This window comes from Phyllostomus hastatus, unplaced genomic scaffold (assembly GCF_019186645.2).
Source record: "Phyllostomus hastatus isolate PE091 unplaced genomic scaffold, TTU_PhHast_1.1 phas_scaffold_585, whole genome shotgun sequence".
Taxonomy (NCBI): Eukaryota; Metazoa; Chordata; class Mammalia; order Chiroptera; family Phyllostomidae; genus Phyllostomus; species Phyllostomus hastatus.
In genome coordinates this window covers 7,780,676-7,795,667 of record NW_025334037.1, presented here as the reverse complement: position 1 = coordinate 7,795,667, position 14,992 = coordinate 7,780,676, and the positions used below count along the sequence as shown (strand labels likewise).

The 14,992-nt window shown below is 35.8% G+C and overlaps 1 protein-coding gene across 1 annotated transcript in view; it reads left to right on the top strand.

The window, feature by feature from the left end:
- PIK3C2A (phosphatidylinositol-4-phosphate 3-kinase catalytic subunit type 2 alpha) overlaps positions 1-14,992 on the top strand; it is an 83,450-nt gene that overhangs the window by 30,976 nt on the left and 37,482 nt on the right. The window contains exons 4-8 of the mRNA XM_045825234.1: positions 2,701-2,858; positions 5,510-5,630; positions 6,366-6,477; positions 7,645-7,724; positions 7,852-7,915. Coding sequence (XP_045681190.1) covers positions 2,701-2,858; positions 5,510-5,630; positions 6,366-6,477; positions 7,645-7,724; positions 7,852-7,915 — 535 coding nt within the window. The remainder of the gene's footprint in view (positions 1-2,700; positions 2,859-5,509; positions 5,631-6,365; positions 6,478-7,644; positions 7,725-7,851; positions 7,916-14,992) is intronic.

Here is a 14,992-nt window from a genome sequence, read left to right as displayed (position 1 = left end):
AAAATAGCATTCGATTACAACCCTCATTTTTATCTTTAATTTAAAAATCCTCATTTTTATGTCTTCTGTCCTGATTTTGCATGATTTGGCTCTGTCTATATATAACTTTAGCTGGATCAAGCACCACATTAAACAAACAACCAAAGCTATGTCTTTCTTTGGTGGTGATAGGAAAATGGAAATTTTAGAGAAGAAGAAAATTAAAGTTAAAAAATACTCTTTACAGGTAATTAAGAACATCACACTATGTTGGCTTAAAGTATCCATAAAAACATTTTATATGGTCTATTACATTGAAGTGAATAATTTACTTGGCAATTACCAATTTATTCATTTAATTTGATTTCATATATTTACTTACAAAGAAAAAAATGTCCAACTTTAAGGAATCTTTACCATCTTGGTTCCCCCCCCAGTTTTTGTAAAGCAAACAAAGCCATGAGAATAGAAGAAATTATCAATTTTATAGAAAAACAAAGAAAATTACTGTGCATTGGGGTAAATGGTGATGGAAGGAGACTTCACTTGGGGTGGTAAATACACAATATAGTATACAGATAATGTGTTATAGAATTGTACCCCTGAAACCTATATAATTTTATTAACCAATGTCACCAAATACAATTAAAAAAGAAAAATAATTACTGTATTTTTCTGGACCATCTTTTTTTAAACTTAAAAAAATGTATTGATTGGTTTGAGAGAGAGAGAAAGAAACATCAATTGTTGTTCCTCTTATTTATGCATTCACTGGTTGCTTCTTGTATGTGTCCTGACAGGATTAAACCTTCAACCTTGATGTATTAGGGAGACACTCTTAATGGACCAATTTAGCTACCTAGCCAGGGCTGGAGTAAACTATCTTTCATGGTGTCAAGCAGAGAGAAAAAGGACTTACTGGAAAATAAACTGGCTTTATTGTGATAAAATATATATAACATAGTATTTACTATTTTAACCATTTTTACACATACAATTCTGTGACATTAAATATATTCACATTGTCGTGTAAAAGAAGGGTCTTATTTTAGGAAAGGGAAATAAAGATTTTTTCCCCCCAAAGTCAAGTTCATTGAATGCAACTTTTATCACTGGAATTTTCATCCAATAAATTCTTGTTTTCTGAGCTATCATCAGGATTTCTGATTTTTCTTTCATTATCCTTAAAATATTTGTTGTCTGAAAATTGAAAGCTTGCTTAGCTGTAGACAAAATTCTGTACCATTTCATATATTAGTTAATTATATGATTTGCTGTATCTGTTTCATTCATACTGTAGAAAACAAGAGAATATCAAGTATGTGTAAAACAATAAGAATCTTGGGCTGGGTCCTATGAAGATGTCATTGTGTTGCCAGAGGGATAGGCCTGACAACAGATCTGAAGATAATGTGTCCGAATTGAATTTTCAGTGTGAATTTGATTTTATTACTTATGATACCCCCTTTTCAATTACATTTCTCTTTAATGGCAGATCCTTTGTGACACTTACAATCACAGTGCAGAAACCAGACTTACTCATTCACTCTTTCATTTATTTGACAAGATCCTTACAGTGCTTACACTGTACTAGATAGGCCCTGTCCTGCGTGCTTTAATTACTTAATTCATATGATTCTCACAACAACCCTGTGATGTGAGTCTTAGTATAATCATCAGTTTACAGAGCAGGAAATCAAGAAAAAAAAGGAGTTTCAATAACTTGCCTAAGGTCACACAGCTAGGAAGTTGTAAAATCAGGATTTAAACTCAGGTAGTTTGGTATAGTTTGGTACTTGCTCTCTCTCTAGAACCTTTCTTTCTGTCATCTCAAACTGTTTTATTCTATTCCTGTGACTTCATTATTTTAATCTCTACAGAAGCATATGCACAGCACTTTCCAGTATTCATTCCATTTATAGCCCTGTGAAAAGCAGATGTGAAGATTGGAACTTGTCTTCTAGCCTCCAGAAAAAAGTTAAAGGAAGCTCCTAAGTTTGAGAAGGATCAAGTCCTCCCTTGTCTCTGATAACAAAGTACTGTCTGGAGATGAGCCAGCCAGGCACCGTGCTCTTGTATTTAAATTTAAACTATAATGCTTGTCTGAATATCTGTGAACACTAGGAATACTTTCCCAGGCAGTTATTACCATTCCCTAAGTTTCAGAAATCACTTTGAGGGAATAAAGGCCTCATAGCACTGGGTAAAAACCTATTTTCTACATTTTGTTTTGTTTTTTAAGAAATCATTGTCTGATGACCAGAAGCAATGTGTAGGAAAAAAAAAGTTTTGAAAAAAGGTTTCGAAAAAACAACAAATATTTTATTCCTCTGGCAGTTAGAGTTTATGGCTACATTACCTATATTATCAGTGAATGATTAAAAATGTACCATTTTGTGTAATTACACTGTGTAGCAAAAGAATCTGAAGCAGAGCACCTCACGTAAACGGCCGTGTGCCCGGTGTGTGCCTGGTTAACGTTGATAAGGCTACCGAAGAGGTCCTGGCAGTGCTTAGTCTCTTCCCTTGGATTCCTTGTATTTAAAAGGCAAATGCTGGTATTTGTAGTATTGGCAGGGGTCCATTGCAGTTTTCATGAGCTGCTCTAGGACTGAACAAAGGCACAGAATTGAATGGCTATAAGCATGCACAGTCTATTTCAGGGCTCAAATAAATGCAGCTTTTAAAAAAAGAATTTAATTTCTTCTTTCTTGGGAACAGATTGAAGACCAGCTTTCCATACACCAATCACCACACAAATCCAGGCTATTTGTTAAGTCCAGTCACAGTGCAAAGAAACATATGTGGAGAAAATGCTAGCGTGAAGGTCTCCATTGAAATAGAAGGATTTCAACTACCAGTTACTTTCACATGTGATGGTAGGTTTGTAGTTCCCCAACTGTCCTGTTTTGCTCTGGTAAGAGAGAAAATGTTTAAAATGTTAATAATTATTATTTTCTTTATAAACTGACTCTTATTAGTATCCTTTTAAAAAATGTGTGTGCGTGAGTGTGGCTGAACACTTAACATTCATTAGTTATCCTCTTTTAAAACTTGGCATCTCATTTGGATACTTTCCTGGGTAGGGCAAGTGGGAAAGCATTTTATCTTTAACTGCTGTACATATTTCTCTGAAGAAGGCTGAGGAATTTTGGTTAATCAGTGGCTCTTGGCCAAGGCCCCAAAACATTATATAAAAAGTCTAATAAAAAGATAGCTAATTAAATAGAAAACCCAGTTCTTTCTTTTCTTTTTTTGTTTGTTTAATGGCAAGAAGAATGCTTGTTTATGTTAAAACCCGTCAGTAAAATAGAAATTCTAGTTATCTTGCTAAGCTCCTCTAAGGCAGAGATTTTCAACCTTTTTCATCTCATGGCACATATAAACTAATTACTAAAATTCTGCAGCACACCAAAAAATATGTATATTTTGCTGATCTGACAGAAAAATAGGTATAATTTTGATTCATTCACACTGATGGCTGTCATCTTTTTTAAAACTTGATCATCTAAGGGAGTAGAGGTTAGGTGCCTCTTACTAAAGAGTCAGGTATTGCGTGTTTTAAAAATTCTTGTGGCACACTGGTTGAAAATCGCTCTTCTAAGGAGAAGATATTTCTCTTTTGGTTCTTTTTTTTTTTAATTTTATTTATTTATTTTTTAGAAAGAGAGGGAGAGAAACATCAATGTGTGGTTGCCTTGCACGGCGCCCCCACTGGGGATCTGGCCCACAACCCAGGCATGTGCCCTAGACTGGGAATCAAACTGGCAACCCTTTGGTTTGCAGGCTGGCCCCCAGTCCACTGAGCCACACCAGCCAGGGCTGTCCTTTGGTTCTAAGTCTTCCTTTGAAACTTGATGTGGCTATCCTTTCTAGAGATATATCCCCAAGTCTGTGGGAATTTTTTGTTATAATTTTAAAAACTACTCTTATTTTCTTTCATAGTTTATTGCTTTTCACAATTTTTATTATTGTAATTGGTTTCTTTTTTAAAAAATATTTTATTTATTTATTTTTAGAGAAGGAAGGGAGGGAGAAAGAGAGAGAGAAAGAGAAACATCAATGTGCGGTTGCTGGGGGCTGTGGCCTGCAACCCAGGCATGTGCCCTGACTTGGAATCGAACCTGTGACACTTTGGTTTGCAGTCCGCGCTCAATTCACTGAGCTACGCCAGCCAGGGCTGTAATGGGTTTCTAACAGTAAAATAATATCCTATATTTCTACAGTACTTTGGCCTAAAAATTTTGCCATTTTTTTTCTTTAATGGTTATAACTAGGAATATGCTCAGTATTTGGATACTTTCTTTGTAGCTTTGAACTTTTCAAGGCCCTTTGAAAAAATATGATCTGAAACAAAAATGTTAGCCAGTTATAAAGAGTCATTCTTTTAGTTTCTAAAGAAAGGGTTGTTTTAAAAAATAACCTCACACATTTTGGGTTGAGGTATCATTTCAATCTAAGTATGCTGTAAGAATTAATACTAAAATTGAAGGAAAAAAAGATAATAGGTCTCTTGATTGAAATAAGCATGAGTACCAGTGCTTATACATTGATAACAAATATTTTAATTTGTGTCAAATTTTGACTTGCTCTAAAGATCTAATTGCTTAATATCTAATATCAAAATCTAATAGCTTAAAAATATTTCAAATACCTATTTGGTTCTTCATAAATGTGTACAATTATAATGAACATCTCTGTTAAGAAATGTAACCATATTGTGGTACACATGGTTTTTATATGTTCAAATGATAAATGTCACCATTCATTTGACTATTCAGAAATGTAGCCATTGTATTAGACAGAGGTTTTATGGCCTTTACTGCCAAGCTGTTAACTTTCATGAAGTTTGAATGTAAACTTGCTTTCTAAATTGAACTTAGGACCTTGAAATATAGAAATAGTGTACTTTAAAGGTTTCCTTAGTTTTTAATTCGTTGTAATCTTAGTATCCAGCTATTGCCAAGAATGATAATTAAACAATACTTCTTACTTGCTAGATTTTTATTGTTTATCATAAAATATACTAGGCAAACTTCAAACATTTAAGATGGTGATTCTTTGTCCTTCTGAAGTGGTTTAGGTCATTATTTGCTAGAAACTGCTAAATGTCATCCTTTTTGGAAGCATCTGCAATAGGGAGGTGGCTTTCTTAGCTTAGATTTACCCTGATACAGTAACCACCAGAAATGTGACGAATGTAGATTGAGACGTGGTATAAATATAAAATACACACTGGATTTCAAAGACTTAGTTTGAAGAGAATATAAGATACCAGTAATTTTAAAATCCTGATTATATGTTGAAATGATATTTTAGATATATTAGGTTAAGTAAAACTTTAAAATTAGCTTCACCTGTTTCTTTTTACTTTTTTCATTGTGGCTACTAGAAATTTTTAAATTATACATGTGACCTGCATTATATATTTATTGTATAGTACTATGTTAGATATAAGAAATATAATCTGAATAAATGTATACTTAGAGTTAAGTGAGCAAAATGCAAATGATGACTAACTCTTTTACAGTGAGTTCTACTGTAGAAATCATTATCATGCAAGCCCTTTGCTGGGTACATGATGACTTGAATGAAGTAGATGTTGGCAGCTATGTTTTGAAAGTTTGTGGTCAAGAGGAAGTGCTACAGAAGTAAGTTTATTCATTTAACTACTGAGCAATGTCTTTGGAAATTTTATTTTTAACAGTTTAAATTAGAAAAATTTTAAGTTCAATTTGTAATCCAAGAATATACTGGGTCCTACTGAATTGATTCATTGTATCAATAAAATTGTATTGGGTCATACTTTGTCAAAGAAGTCACGTCTCAGACAGTGGAGGGATTTGAGAGATAATTAAGACATGGTATTAATATTTCCCTTAAAAAGCTTATAGTCTCAGATGGGAAGAATGGTGGGCAATTGGTTGATTTTTGAACTTGAAGGTTTTTTTGTTTTTGCAAAGGGTCAATAGTGACTGACATCATCACAGCCTTCATTTTCCTTTTGTAGCATGCACTGTTATTTTATACAAAGGGGTCAGTTGTGATTTCCTTTTATTTACCTGACATAATCGTTATATGACTTTTTCTGAACCCAATAATTATTGCATCTGGCATTTAGTCTTGTTACAGATTTCATTTTCTTAGGCCACTGAAAATGTCCTGTCCCTATTTTAAAATTTTCTTCATCTTCTTTCTCCTTTGTTTTGACTCTTCTCATGTGGACTTAGTCCTCTACTCATATTTGGTAAAAAAAAAAAAAATCTCTGTATTTTACCATTTTCTTCCATTTCTGATGCCAATGCAATTTATATTTTACTCTTACCTCTATAATTTCTATTTTTAAAAAAACAAAACATTGATGAACAATTACCATATTTTAACAGTAATCATTGCCTTGGAAGTCATGAACATATTCAAAACTGCCGAAAATGGGACATGGAGATTAAACTACAACTTTTGCCCTTAAGCGCAATGTGTCAAAATCTAGCCCGAACAGTAAGTGTTTGCCTTATAATTGAATTGCTTTTGTTCAAATTTGAATAATTCTGCTAAGGAGCTGATTGGCAGTTTGTTATGTTCTGTAAGATTTCTGGGTTGGACTGGAAGTGATGGACTCTTTTTCTCAAAAGGAGTCCTTTTAGCAGATGCCGGGAGATTTTTAATCAAAGAAGGTTAGGTAGCATACTACTCAGAGCAAGAGGCCTATTTGAAAATCAAAGTGGAGGAATGAAAATTTTGATTTGTAATAGTTTTACACAAGAATGAAAACGTCAGTTCCTAGTCAAGGAGAAATGAGGAAGAAGGAAAGATTTTGAACACTAATCCAGTTTTTTTGCCCGGGGGGGAGGTGTCTACACTGATCTTTGTACCAAACTGAGAAAAATACATTACTTCTCACCAAGTGAAAACTAATTCTGTGTTTTAAAAGTACAGTCCTTTTTTTGAGTTTAAAACAAAATAGCATTCAGGAAATGAGGCCATTTTATTACTGTATACACACTTGAATTTTAATCTCTGAAGAAAATTATTCTTCACATGGTAGAATTTTGGGTGGGAAAATATCAGTCATTTCTACTCTCAATTTTTTTAGGTTTTGATGCTATGTTAGGTAGTGGAAACTATTTCACAAAATTCAGTATATTTTAGCAGTCATTAGTAACTTCTCTTTTCATTTCTTGAGGAATGATCTTCCTGAATATATTTACATAGTAAGGACTTATGGTGGGAGAGACTAGTGCCTCATGTATTGGTGTTAAGGATATAGAGAAACTTGATTATCATTAGAAAGAAAATGCGGAAATTCAAATGATTTCTTCCCCATCTGGTTCCCACCCCACCTTCATTTGGCTGTCAGCCATCTTTAAAAGTATTTTTAGCTTCCCAGTCTCTATATAAAACAGAAGTAATTTTGGCATTGGGAGCTGTTTATATATTAGAAACTAGACTTAAAAGTATTATGTTTTCCACTTAAAAATTTTCAGACTATTCACTTTTTTAGAGTCAATTATAAATAACATAATTCTGATATTTTCCTTTGTTCTGAAAAATCACTTTAGCTTTAAGAATTTATCATACACTTAACCATATTTAATTTGGCAATAGAAAGACCAAAGAATAGATTTGATTTTTTTGGTAAACATTTGTGTATATATGTTTGTTTAGGCGGAAGATGATGAAACACCAGTGGATTTAAACAAACACCTGCATCAAATAGAAAAACCTTATAAAGAAGTCATGACAAGGTGTGGCATCTAAAGCATTAATTGCAGCTTTTCATACTTTTGAGTGTAAATACATTTATTTTGGCAAGTAAAACAGTCATTTTTGTATATAGTATCCTTCAGCCACAATAACTGTTCTTTATTTCAGACACCCTATTGAAGAACTCTTAGATTCTTATCACAACCAAGTGGAGTTGGCTCTTCAAGTTGAAGTAAGTCTTAATTCACATTTTGACATGATGACTTAAAGATTCTTGTCTCTGTCCTATTTTAAATACTAGTGTTGGTATTGGATAAAATATTGATGGGCTATTTAAACTATATTCTTTTTTTTTTTTTTTTTTAAGATTTTATTCATTTAGAGAGAGGGGAAAGGGAGGGAAAAAGAGAGGAAGAGAAACAGCGTTGGTCTCCTGTCATACTACCAACTGAGGAACTGGCCTGCAACCCTGGCATGTGCCCTGACCAGGAATCGAGCCAGCAGCCCTTTAGTTTGCAGGATGGTGCCCAACCCACTGAGCCATACCAGTCAGGGCCAAACTATATTCTTGATGTTCATGTTTGATGACTTGTTTTCTGACCCAACTTATTAACAGAAGTTGTCAGTAATGTTTAGTCAGCATGTGTACTCTCACTTCAGCTTTATTACTGAGAACCTTCAGTTCAATTCAAAAAAGCATTTATTGAATGCTTACTATATGCTACTTATTGGAGTTACAAAAATGAATGAACTAGTACTCATCTACCAAGAATTTAAAACTAGTGACGGGGGATTTAAAAAAAATTTCAGTGTTTAATGCAAAGTAGAGGTATGCATTGAGGTTCTTTGGGAGATCAAAGGACACTTCTCTCAACTTAAGTGTTCAAGAAAGGCTTCTAAGAAGGGATGTTGCCTGAGTGACATCTTAAACAGTATTAAACAGTAGCTAGAAGAAGGTAGTTGGGAAGGACATGGGAAGGAAAATACACAACTGTATAACATGTGGTGGACGTATAAGCACTTATATGATAGAGTACAAAGTGTGAAGTGAAGGCAGACCTAAGTTATCACCTCATAATTCATGTTAAAGAGTTTTATTTTATTCTCTACATTAGGAGGCCACATCCAGGAGCGCCCCACCCCCTTTTCAAACTATAAGAGGAAGTTTATTTAGAAAGTTACAGAAACAAAAGAAGGGCCCTTCTTTTGGAGCTTAGGAGAGAAAGTTAAAGGCAATGCTTTGGGGCGGTGGGGGGTGGGGGCTGGGATATAGGAGGAGGAGAAAGACGTGCATGCTCCTAGGAGGGAGAGTGCACCTCCCGTCCACTTTTTTCCTTTTTTGCATATTTGATATTGTGTTTTCAGCTTTGTTTGGAGGTTGCATTAACATTTTCATGCCACAAAGGTGCACTAACTGTCACTTTGTTACATAAAACAAATGAATATTCATCTTTGATTTATACGTTCTTCTCCCTCAAAGATTTCCCAACTTTCACATTTCATATTTTGGCTCTGATCAATTACAAATCTAATCTCATCAGAATAAATAAATATCAATAGTAATGATAATATAACATTCCACTTCATCTTGTAAACCAATTAGATTTTTGACATCTTGTTTCATACTTACTACTTTATATGCTATTGATCTGTATACCAGTTTTAATGTAGAATTACCATTAGAACTCACAAACAGATTATATGGAACCACATTATTATATCATACAATATATGAGTGCCATTTCTCTGGAATGTAATAAAAATAATAATATTAATAGCTATCATTTATCAGCCATCTCTTGAGCAGCATCACTGTGATGAATCCTCCCTGTCACCATCTCCATTCTTCACCATAGTATACAGCATAGGTTTTCACTGCATTCTATGATTGAGGAGTCTGAGGCCCAGAGATGCTAAGCAAGTTCTCAAAGGCCACATAACAACTAAGTAGAACATAGGTCTGCATAGTTCCTAGACCCATTCTCCCTCCAGTACAGCACGTTGCAGTGAAGAATATCATAAGAAATTGTTTTCGTTTTACCCATACTCGTATCAGGTGAGAGCCAAGGACCACCATGTCAAAGTCGAAGAATTCAGGTTCTTTTTTAATGTCAGACATTATTGGTGTGAGTTTAGAATAATCAGCACAGTTGCAAGTAGCAACACAAACTCGAAGCTTTCAGTTATTCCCATTCTTCTCTGTGACTTGTTTTTTTCTTTTTGAAAGGTCGTTAAAATAGAGTTCAGTTCTGGAGACTGAAAGTCTGAGATCAGGGTATGAGCACGGCCAAGTTCCAGTGAGAGCCCTCTTTCTAGTTGCAGACTGAACATCTTGACTTGTATCATGTGGCCGAGAGCAGAGGGAAGGCCAGGGCTGTCCTGACTCTCATAAGGGCACTTTCCAGTCTGCTTTCTATTCTTGTAAATACTTTTTTTAAACACAGCCATACCCATTTGTTTATATAATTTTTTGTGCTTGCATTTGAGTAATTAAGACAGCATATATCCTAAACTATTTACTCTTTGCCGTCTTACAGAAAAAGTTTGCTGATTGCCTGCTCTAGCCATTTGAAGTGTTTTTAGTTGAGAGTGGGAAGTGGAGTGGTGTGGGGTGGGGTGGGGTAGGGTGGGTAACATGGGTAATCCTGAGCTCTGAAATCACTTTGGCTATACCCTGGAAGTAAGGTTTAGGGTTGGCAAGATTGGATTTAGGAAGACTAGGAAGGGTTTTTTTTGTTTTTTTTTTAAATATGTTTGTGCAGGTTAATCTTTTTTTTCTTCTAGATTTTTATTTATTAGTTTTTAGAGGAAAAGGGAAGGAAAAAGAAAGGGGGAGAAACATCAGTGTGTGGTTGCCTCTCACGTGGCCCTCTCTGGGGACCTGGCCTGCAACCGAGGCCCTAACTGGGAATCGAACTAGCGACCCTTTGGTTTGCAGGCCTGCGCTCAATCCACTGAGCTATACCAGCCAGGGCAGGAAGGTTTTTTTGAATAGTAGTCCAAGTAAAAGATAATGGCTGTGGTAAAGGTTAAAAAGGAGAGAATTGATTAACAATACTTAGGAGGTGAAATTGGTAACATTTGATGGGTAATGAGGTAAGAGAAGAAGAAATAGTGTAAGATAACTTCTGTATTTCTAGCTATGAATACATTCTTACCAGCACATACATGTCTTCATTTATTCAATAAATGTTTACGGAATATCTCCTCATTGTGAGGCACTGTTGTAAGTGCTGAGGATATAAGAGTGAACAAAAGAAACGGTAATCGCTGCCCTTAGTTTAAATTTTAGTTGGAGGAGATAGACAACAAAATATAGTAGGGAAATGTATGTGATATCACGTGGAAAGTGCTATAGAGAAAAATGAAAGAGGAGAGTAATGTTGCAATTTCAAATGAGGTAGTCAGAGAAGGCCTCATTAAGCAGATTAATTTGATTCAGGAACTGAAGGAGAGGAAGATGTTACTGGTTATCTGGGGGAGGAGTGTGCTTGGTATATTTAAGGTCCACTAGGTCTTTGTAGCTGGAATAGAATGAAGGACGGGGCGAGAGTAGAAACAAATGAATTCAGGTGTTTTGCTACAGGAGAAACGATGATGGCTTGGACTAGGATGGTTACCGTATAAGTGATGAGAAGGGGTTGAATTCTGTGAATATTTTCAAGTTTATGCTAGGGAGATTTACTCCTGATTGATTTAGATCTGATGTAGAGCATGAGAGAGAGAGAGAGGAGAGAGAGAGGAGTTACGTGTAACTCTAAGATTTTCTAACAGCATTTGGAACTTTGGAGTTGCCTTTTAGTGAGATATGGAAAAATTGTAAGAAGAGCAGGTTTTGGGGGAAGATCTGTACTCAGTGTTGGACATTATGTTTGGTATGACTATTATTCATCCAAATAGTGATGTTGAGTAAACAGTTGGATATGAATCTGGAATTTAATGGAGGAGGTCCAGGCTGGAGATGATGATAAACTTGGGAATCATCAAAATATGAATGGTATTTTTCAGCCATAAGACTGGGTGAGATCACCATTGCAGGTAGAGAAAAAGAGCTCAAGGACTGAGCCCTGGATATAGCTCCCACACTAAATAAAAAAATCTACATTTTCCTGCAGCAACCACTCCACTTCTTTATTCCTCTCGCTGCAGAACTCTTGAAAGTTTTGCGGCTCCCACTTCCTCTTCTCATTCTCTTATGAACCCTCTCCAGCTAAGATTTCAGTCTCAGCACTTTCCTAAAACTGCACTTATGAACATCATGAAGGACTTCCATGATCATGTTTCCAGTAGTAAGTTCTTAGTCTTTATTTTTCTCAATTTTTCTATAGTGTTTGATAGAGTTGACTGTTTCCTCCTTAAAACACTCACATGGCCTCTGGGCTACCACTTTCTTGGTTCTCCTACATCCACTGTCTGTTCTGTCCTCACTGTCACCTGTAGCTTCCCTCTGAACTCCTTATCTTCCTGACTTTCTAACATTAGAATGCCCAGATCTAGGACCTCTTCTCTTCTCTCTATTTCACAGCCTAGGTGACCTCACTTAATCTCATGTCTTTAAATACCCTGCATGTACTCATGGTTCCAATTTGTATCTCCAGACTTAACTCCTCCCTCAACTCCACATTCAGGTATCTTACTACCTGACATCTCAAATTTAGATTTAGAAAACTGATTTTTTAAAATTAATTATTATTTTTTTAAAGAGTAACTTAGTCCTTTTTAAAAAGATTTTATTTCTTTTTAGACAGAGGGGAAGGGAGGGAGAAAGAGGAAGAGAGAAACATCAAAGTGTGGTTGCCTCTCATACACCCCCAACTGGGGACCCTTTGGTTCATAGGCCCATGTTCAATCCACTGAGCTATACCAGCCAGGGCAGAAAACTGATTTTTTATACTACCCTTCATATTTATTTATTATAATTCCCTTTCTGAATAAATGGCAACTCTGGCCTTCCATTTGCTCAGGCTAAAACCTTGGCATCATATTTGATTTCTCAAGAAATGGCTCTTTCACATCCCACATTCACTCTAATTCCTATCTGCTCTGCCCTGAAAATACTAAGAATGTGACCACTTTTTGTCACTGTCAAGGCTATAGTCCTCGTTAGTTACAATAGTTGCAATAGTTTCTCACTGGTCTCTCAGCTTCTACCCTTGTTTTTTCTTTAAATATATTTTATTTATTTATTTATTTAATATATTTATTGACCAGACAGGGTCATTGGAACCCAAACAGATTTCTAATGTCAAAATAGTGAGTCCTCAGTACTACACCCTCTTCATGTTAAATACCCTCTCTTTAATTTTTATGAATATTGCCAAGTTCCTTAATCTGACCACTGCTCCAACAATTTCCTGTTTCTTTATCTCTCCATCTTAAACCCTTTTAAAATGGTAAGTTATGTCACTCTTTTGCTCACAAAAATATTTGCTACCTTAGTAAAATTCAAAGCCCTACTTGTGGCTTCAAGCCCCCTACACATTCTGAGCCACCACCTCTCTGATCTGGCCTCCTACCCATTTCCCCCTCTGTCTTAGGCGATCAGTAGGCGTGCTCCCCAACCGGGACCCTCGTGCTTTTTCCCTCTTTTAGTGCTCTTGCCCCAGATGCTTGCATTGCTTATCTTTCAGGTCTTCAAGGTCTGTGCTCATGTGTCTTTATCTGAGAGCTCTTCACTGACCATCTTATTAAAATAGTGACTCTATCATATTTACTCCTCATATTTTATAGCTTTATTGAGATATAATTTATATACCATAAAATTTACCCACTGGATGTGTACAATTCAGTGATTCTTTTAGGAAATGCATAGCATTGTATAATTGTTACCACAATCCAGTTTTAGAACATTTTTATCACTCCCGTGTGCTACTTTGCAGCCACTCCCCGCTCCCAGCCTCAGACAACTGCTCTTCTGGTTCCCGTCTTGATAGATTTGCCTTTGAGATTTCATGTAAATGAAAACATACCCCATGTAGTCTTTTATATCTGATTTCTTTCTCATACTGGACTGTTTTTAAACTCTGTCCATGTTGTAGTAGTTAAATTGTAGGATGTAGTCATAGTTTGTTCCTTTTTTATTGCTGAATACTTTGTGTGGATATACCACTTTTTGTTTATCCAGTCAATAAATAATGACATTTAGACCATTTATAGTTTTTGCTTATACATAGTGTTGCTATAATTATTCATATATAATTCTTTGTGTGGATATATGTTTTAATTTCTCATGAGGTAGGTTGTAGGAGTGCAGGGAGGTCAGGAAGTTGCAGAAGTTTTAATTCCTCTTCATCTTTGCTTTCTAGAGATAAGATGTTAATTATTTTAATAAAATGAAAGTAGGGTTGCAATAGGGGTTTTGAGGCAAGGAATAATGGTTTGGCTACATATTCTAAGGGGAATGGGAAAGAGAGCTGACCAAGAGCAGGTAAAAGGAATGTTAAGTGGCAGGTAGGCTCCTGCTAAAATTGGGGACTGTTGAATCTGTATGGTTGTGAGGTTTGTTAGAAGTAACCAGCTGTCAGTAGAAGCAGCAGAAAAGTTTCTGAGCTCAAAGAGCAGGTTTTGTTAGACTGAGGGTGTGAGGGCTACAAGCAAAGGAGATTGTGATCAGAGTATGATTTGTAGATGAGATTCTGGTGGGGTACAGTTCAGGGATTGGAGATCCTGTGTTCTCCACATAGACATTGATGTAACTGAGGATTATCATAGGATGTAGGGTAGAAAGTCGGATAAATAACCAGAGCAAAAATGTGGCGTGCCGTGGGGGAGGTGAGCACGTGTAAGTAGCAAGGCAGATCACTCAGCCAGGGGCCAACTCAGGAGACAGAAATTATAACACTAGTTATTTGAACAGGGACATTTGAAGAGTCATTAATTAGTAAAAGGTAGTTAATTACTATAAGGGGTTAAAGAGGACTCTAAGGCAGAAATTTGCATATTATTGACAGTCAGATCAAGCCTGTTGTGTGTTTTTGTAAATAAAGTTTTTTTGGAAGATAACTATGCTCATTCATTTATGAATTATCCATGTCAGTTTTCATCCTTCATGGCAGAGTTGACTTGTGACAGACTGTATGGCCCACAGAGTCTGAAACATTTACTATTTGGCCTTAAAAAAAAAGTTTACTACCCCTGCTCAAAGGAGTCCCGGAGTGACAGGTGCAACCAAGCAGCTATCAGCTCCGGGCTGAGGAACAGTAGAGAGTGAAGAAACACTTTTCTCCCACCATGCTGAAATTTATGGCTCTCACAGAAGGGGCACACAGGTTGCCTGTGGCAAAGAAACTTGCCAGAGCTGTCAGATAGG